The sequence below is a fragment of the Salvelinus namaycush genome, chromosome 17 (genome assembly GCF_016432855.1).
Source record: "Salvelinus namaycush isolate Seneca chromosome 17, SaNama_1.0, whole genome shotgun sequence".
NCBI classification, from domain to species: Eukaryota; Metazoa; Chordata; class Actinopteri; order Salmoniformes; family Salmonidae; genus Salvelinus; species Salvelinus namaycush.
Window position 1 is genome coordinate 33,894,240 of NC_052323.1, and position 6,175 is coordinate 33,900,414.

Genomic DNA, 6,175 nt, shown 5'->3' on the forward strand with positions numbered 1-6,175 from the left:
ACTGGGCTGTATGGAGGAGAGAGGGAGGGACTGTGTACTGGGCTGTATGGAGGAGAGAGGTAGGGACTGTGTACTGGGCTGTATGGAGGAGAGAGGGAGGGACTGTGTACTGGGCTGTATGGAGGAGAGAGGTAGGGACTGTGTACTGGGCTATATGGAGGAGAGAGAGAGGGACTGAGTACTGGGCTATATGGAGGAGAGAGGTAGGGACTGTGTACTGGGCTGTATGGAGGAGAGAGGTAGGGACTGTGTACTGGGCTGTATGGAGGAGAGAGGTAGGGACTGTGTACTGGGCTGTATGGAGGAGTTGTCAGACTTGATTTGCCCTAAGGAGAAATGTATCAACCCCTACACAACATGTCCATTCATTATAATCCACATAACAATTCACATTTCCTATGGCAGCAGGAATATTTTCCTGTTCTGTGAACTGTAGAAGGGGAAGGTCACAGAGAGTGATTGTGTGGGTGTCAGAGTGGGAAAGACAATGTTCTGAATGGATGGATGGAGGAAGAGAAAGACTAGAGGTTAAGGTGATAGAGAGATACAGCATATAGGCTAAGGTCATGGATAACGTTACAGCTCGGATCATGTTTAAACATGGTTAGATGGAGGATGGAAGAGAGAGAGAGAGAGAGAGAACAGGAGGAGGACGACATGGGGACAGTTCTATGGAGAGACGCGATCTCAGTAATGATAAGAACAGGTGTAGGATCAGCCAGAGATATGCACCACAGAAGCACATGCCATGATACAATGGAAATATTGAATCACTGTAACCAATAGAAAACACCTTGCTTTGTACTCACTACTCTGTGTATTGGCTGAATCATATAAATACAATCCAGATTATATTGCTATGGGCTGAATGCAGAGACGGAGGAAGGAATAGAAAAAGAAAAATAGAACATATAGAACAGTGGTGACTCAGTGGGTATGGTCATTCTAGTCATTCTTCTCATTCCGTTTCTATAGAGGACTCTGGTGCTAGTTAAACCAGCCAGATGCAGCTAGTCCTAATGGTGCTAACATGCTGGGCCCTGCAGCGCTCAGCTCAGTTTGTTTGTGTGTGTGTGTGTGTGTGTGTGTGTGTGTGTGTGTGTGTGTGTGTGTGTGTGTGTGTGTGTGTGTGTGTGTGTGTGTGTGTGTGTGTGTGTGTGTGTGTGTGTGTGTGTGTGTGTGTGTGTGTGTGTGTGTGTGTCAATGTCTGCTTCTGTGCATGCTCATGTGCCCAGTACCCCAACCCAATACACCCAGTGCCCCCACCCCATTACCCCCAGTAGCCCCCCCAGTACCCCAACCCAATACACCCAGTTCCCCCACCCTATTACCCCCAGTAGCCCCCCCAGTACCACAACCCAATACACCCAGTGCCCCCACCCTATTACCCCCAGTAGCCCCCCCAGTACCCCAACCCAATACACCCAGTTCCCCCACCCCATTACCCCCAGTAGCCCCCCAGTACCCCAACCCAATACACCCAGTGCCCCCACCCTATTACCCCCAGTAGCCCCCCCAGTACCCCAACCCAATACACCCAGTTCCCACACCCTATTACCCCCAGTAGCCCCCCCAGTACCCCAACCCAATACACCCAGTGCCCCCACCCTATTACCCCCAGTAGCCCCCCCCAGTACCCCAACCCAATACACCCAGTTCCCCCACCCCATTACCCCCAGTAGCCCCCCAGTACCCCAACCCAATACACCCAGTGCCCCCACCCTATTAGCCCCAGTAGCCCCCCCAGTACCCCAACCCAATACACCCAGTGCCCCCACCCTATTACCCCCAGTACCCCAACCCAATACACCCAGTGCCCCCACCCTATTACCCCCAGTAGCCCCCCCAGTACCCCAACCCAATACACCCAGTTCCCCCACCCCATTACCCCCAGTATCCCCCCCAGTACCCCCAACCCAGTATACCCAGTGCCCCCACCCCAGTACCACAAGTAGCCCCCCAGTACCCCAACCAGTACACCCAGTTCCCCCACCCCATTACCCCCAGTAGCCCCCCCAGTACCCCAACCCAATACACCCAGTGCCCCCACCCTATTACCCCCAGTAGCCCCCCCAGTACCCAACCCAATACACCCAGTGCCCCCACCCTATTACCCCCAGTAGCCCCCCCAGTACCCCAACCAGTACACCCAGTTCCCCCACCCCATTACCCCCAGTAGCCCCCCCAGTACCCCCAACCCAGTATACCCAGTGCCCCCACCCCAGTACCCCCAGTTCCCACACACCAGTACAGTACACACAGTTCCCCCACCCCTATTAACCCCCAGTACCCCCAACCCAGTGAACCCAGTATCCCCAGTATCCCCAGTATCCCCTTTAACCCCAGTAACCCCAGTATCCCCAGTATCCCCAGTAACCCCAGTATCCCCTTTAACCCCAGTATCCCCAGTATCCCCAGTAACCCCAGTATCCCCAGTATCCCCAGTATCCCCAGTAACCCCAGTATCTCCAGTATCCCCAGTATCCCCAGTATCCCCAGTATCCCCAGTATCCCCAGTAACCCCAGTAACCCCAGTATCCCCTTTAACCCCAGTAACCCCAGTAACCCCAGTAACCCCAGTAACCCCAGTAACCCCAGTAACCCCAGTAACCCCAGTAACCCCAGTAACCCCAGTAACCCCAGTAACCCCAGTAACCCCAGTAACCCCAGTAACCCCAGTAACCCCAGTAACCCCAGTAACCCCAGTAACCACAGTAACCCCAGTAACCCCAGTAACCCCAGTAACCCCAGTAACCCCAGTAACCCCAGTAACCCCAGTAACCCCAGTAACCCCAGTAACCCCAGTAACCCCAGTAACCCCAGTAACCCCAGTAACCCCAGTAACCCCAGTAACCCCAGTAACCCCAGTAACCCCAGTAACCCCAGTAACCCCAGTAACCCCAGTAACCCCAGTAACCCCAGTAACCCCAGTAACCCCAGTAACCCCAGTAACCCCAGTATCCTCAGTAACCCCAGTATCCCCAGTATCCCCAGTATCCCCAGTATCCCCAGTATCCCCAGTAACCCCAGTATCCCCAGTAACCCCAGTATCCCCAGTATCCCCAGTATCCTCAGTATCCCCAGTATCCCCAGTATTCCCAGTATCCCCAGTATCCCCAGTATCCCCAGTATTCTCAGTATCCCCAGTATCCCCAGTAACCCCAGTATCCCCAGTAACCCCTCTAAACCCAGTATCCCCAGTATCCCCAGTAACCCCAGTATCCCCAGTATCCCCAGTATCCCCTCTAACCCCAGTATCCCCAGTATCCCCTCTAACCCCAGTATCCCCAGTATCCCCAGTATCCCCAGTAACCCCAGTATTCTCAGTATCCCCAGTATCCCCAGTATCCCCAGTATCCCCAGTATTCCCAGTATCCCCAGTATCCCCAGTATCCCCAGTATCCCCAGTATCCCCAGTAACCCCAGTATCCTCAGTATCCCCAGTATCCCCAGTATCCCCAGTATCCCCAGTATCCCCAGTATTCCCAGTATCCCCAGTATTCCCAGTATTCCCAGTATCCCCAGTATCCCCAGTAACCCCAGTAACCCCAGTAACCCCAGTAACCCCAGTAACCCCAGTAACCCCAGTAACCACAGTAACCCCAGTAACCCCAGTATCCCCAGTAACCCCAGTAACCCCAGTAACCCCAGTAACCCCAGTAACCCCAGTAACCCCAGTAACCCCAGTAACCCCAGTAACCCCAGTAACCCCAGTAACCCCAGTAACCCCAGTATCCTCAGTATCCCCAGTATCCCCAGTATCCCCAGTAACCCCACTAACCCCAGTAACCCCAGTAACCCCAGTAACCCCAGTAACCCCAGTAACCCCAGTAACCCCAGTAACCCCAGTAACCCCAGTAACCCCAGTAACCCCAGTAACCCCAGTAACCCCAGTAACCCCAGTAACCCCAGTAACCCCAGTAACCCCAGTAACCCCAGTAACCCCAGTAACCCCAGTAACCCCAGTAACCCCAGTAACCCCAGTATCCTCAGTAACCCCAGTATCCCCAGTATCCCCAGTATCCCCAGTATCCCCAGTATCCCCAGTAACCCCAGTATCCCCAGTAACCCCAGTATCCCCAGTATCCCCAGTATCCTCAGTATCCCCAGTATCCCCAGTATTCCCAGTATCCCCAGTATCCCCAGTATCCCCAGTATTCTCAGTATCCCCAGTATCCCCAGTAACCCCAGTATCCCCAGTAACCCCTCTAAACCCAGTATCCCCAGTATCCCCAGTAACCCCAGTATCCCCAGTATCCCCAGTATCCCCTCTAACCCCAGTATCCCCAGTATCCCCTCTAACCCCAGTATCCCCAGTATCCCCAGTATCCCCAGTATTCTCAGTATCCCCAGTATCCCCAGTATCCCCAGTATCCCCAGTATCCCCAGTATCCCCAGTATCCCCTCTAACCCCAGTATCCTCAGTATCCCCAGTATCCCCAGTATTTCCAGTATCCCCAGTATTCCCAGTATCCCCAGTATTCCCAGTATCCCCAGTATCCCCAGTATCCCCAGTATCCTCAGTATCCTCAGTATCCCCAGTATCCCCAGTATCCCCAGTATCCCCAGTAACCCCAGTATCCCCAGTATCCCCTCTAACCCCAGTATCCCCAGTATCCCCAGTAACCCCAGTAACCCCAGTATCCCCAGTATCCCCAGTATCCCCAGTATCCCCAGTAACCCCAGTATCCCCAGTATCCCCAGTATCTCCTCTAACCCCAGTATCCCCAGTAACCCCAGTATCCCCTTTAACCCCAGTATCCCCAGTAACCCCTCTAACCCCAGTATCCCCAGTATCCCCTCTAACCCCAGTATCCCCAGTAACCCCTCTAACCCCAGTATCCCCAGTAACCCCCCTAACCCCAGTATCCCCAATATCCCCAGTAACCCCAGTAACCCCAGTATCCTCAGTATCCCCAATATCCTCAGTAACCCCAGTAACCCCATAATCCCCAGTATCCCCAGTACCCCCAGTAACCCCAGTATCCCCAGTATCCCCAGTATCCCCAGTAACCCCAGTATCCCCAGTATCCCCAGTATCCCCAGTATCCCCAGTAACCCCTCTAACCCCAGTATCCCCTCTAACCCCAGTATCCCCTCTAACCCCAGTATCCCCAGTATCCCCTCTAACCCCAGTATCCCCAGTATCCCCAGTAACCCCAGTATCCCCAGTAACCCCTCTAACCCCAGTATCCCCAGTAACCCCAGTAACCCCTCTAACCCCAGTATCCCCAGTATCCCCAGTATCCCCTCTAACCCCAGTATCCCCAGTAACCCCAGTATCCCCAGTAACCCCTCTAACCCCAGTATCCCCATTATCCCCAGTACCCCCAGTAACCCCAGTATCCCCATTATCCCCAGTAACCCCAGTACCCCCACCCCAGTATCTCCAGTATTCCCAGTTTGCCCAGTATCCCCAGTGTCCTCAGTATACACAGTAACCCCAGTATCCCCAGTAACCCCAGTATCCCCAGTAACCCCAGTACCCCCACCCCAGTATCTCCAGTATTCCCAGTTTTCCCAGTATCCCCAGTGTCCTCAGTATACACAGTAACCCCAGTATTCCCAGTATCCCCAGTATCCTCAGTATCCCCAGTATTCCCAGCATTCCCAGTATCCCCAGTATCCCCAGTATTCCCAGTAACCCCAGTACCCCCACCCCAGTACCCCCACCCCAGTATTCCCAGTTTTCCCAGTATCCCCAGTGTCCCCAGTATTCCCAGTATCCCCAGTAACCCCAGTATTCTCAGTATCCCCAGTAACCCCAGTATTCTCAGTATTCCCAGTAACCCCAGTATCCTCAGTATCCCCAGTATCCCCACCCCAGTATCCCCAGTATCCCCAGTATCCCCACCCCAGTATCCCCAGTATCCCCAGTATTCCCAGTATTCCCAGTATTCCCAGTAACCCCAGTATCCCCAGTATCCTCAGTATCCTCAGTATTCCCAGTAACCCCAGTATCCCCAGTATCCCCACCCCAGTATCCCCAGTATCCCCAGTATTCCCAGTATCCCCAGTATTCCCAGTATCCCCAGTATCCCCAGTATCCCCAGTATCCCCTCTAACCCCAGTATCCCCTCTAACCCCAGTATTCCCAGTATTCCCAGTATTCCCAGTAACCCCAGTATCCCCAGTATCCTCAGTATCCTCAGTATTCCCAGTAACCCCAGTATCC

At 54.0% G+C, this 6,175-nt stretch overlaps 1 protein-coding gene across 1 annotated transcript; it reads left to right on the forward strand.

Annotated features, from left to right (window-relative positions):
* Positions 1-1,203: 1,203 nt before the first annotated feature.
* LOC120062195 (sporozoite surface protein 2-like) lies at positions 1,204-5,735 on the forward strand. Its single transcript, XM_039011997.1, has 8 exons — positions 1,204-1,974; positions 2,124-2,224; positions 2,500-2,984; positions 3,481-3,488; positions 3,526-3,533; positions 3,769-4,010; positions 5,362-5,410; positions 5,498-5,735. Exons 1-8 carry the CDS (start codon positions 1,204-1,206, stop codon positions 5,733-5,735), a joined length of 1,902 nt encoding a protein of 633 aa, XP_038867925.1.
* The last annotated feature ends 440 nt before the right edge of the window (positions 5,736-6,175 follow it).

Bases quoted from the DNA above. Each gene is read 5' to 3' on its own strand.
- LOC120062195 (XM_039011997.1), top strand. From the start codon at position 1,204: ATGTCTGCTTCTGTGCATGCTCATGTGCCCAGTACCCCAACCCAATAC. The intron at 2,225-2,499 runs GTACCCCCAGTT...CAGTATCCCCAG, and splicing joins TACCCAGTGCCCCCACCCCA to TATCCCCAGTATCCCCAGTA. The intron at 5,411-5,497 runs GTATCCCCAGTG...CCCCCACCCCAG, and splicing joins CAGTATTCCCAGTTTGCCCA to TATCTCCAGTATTCCCAGTT.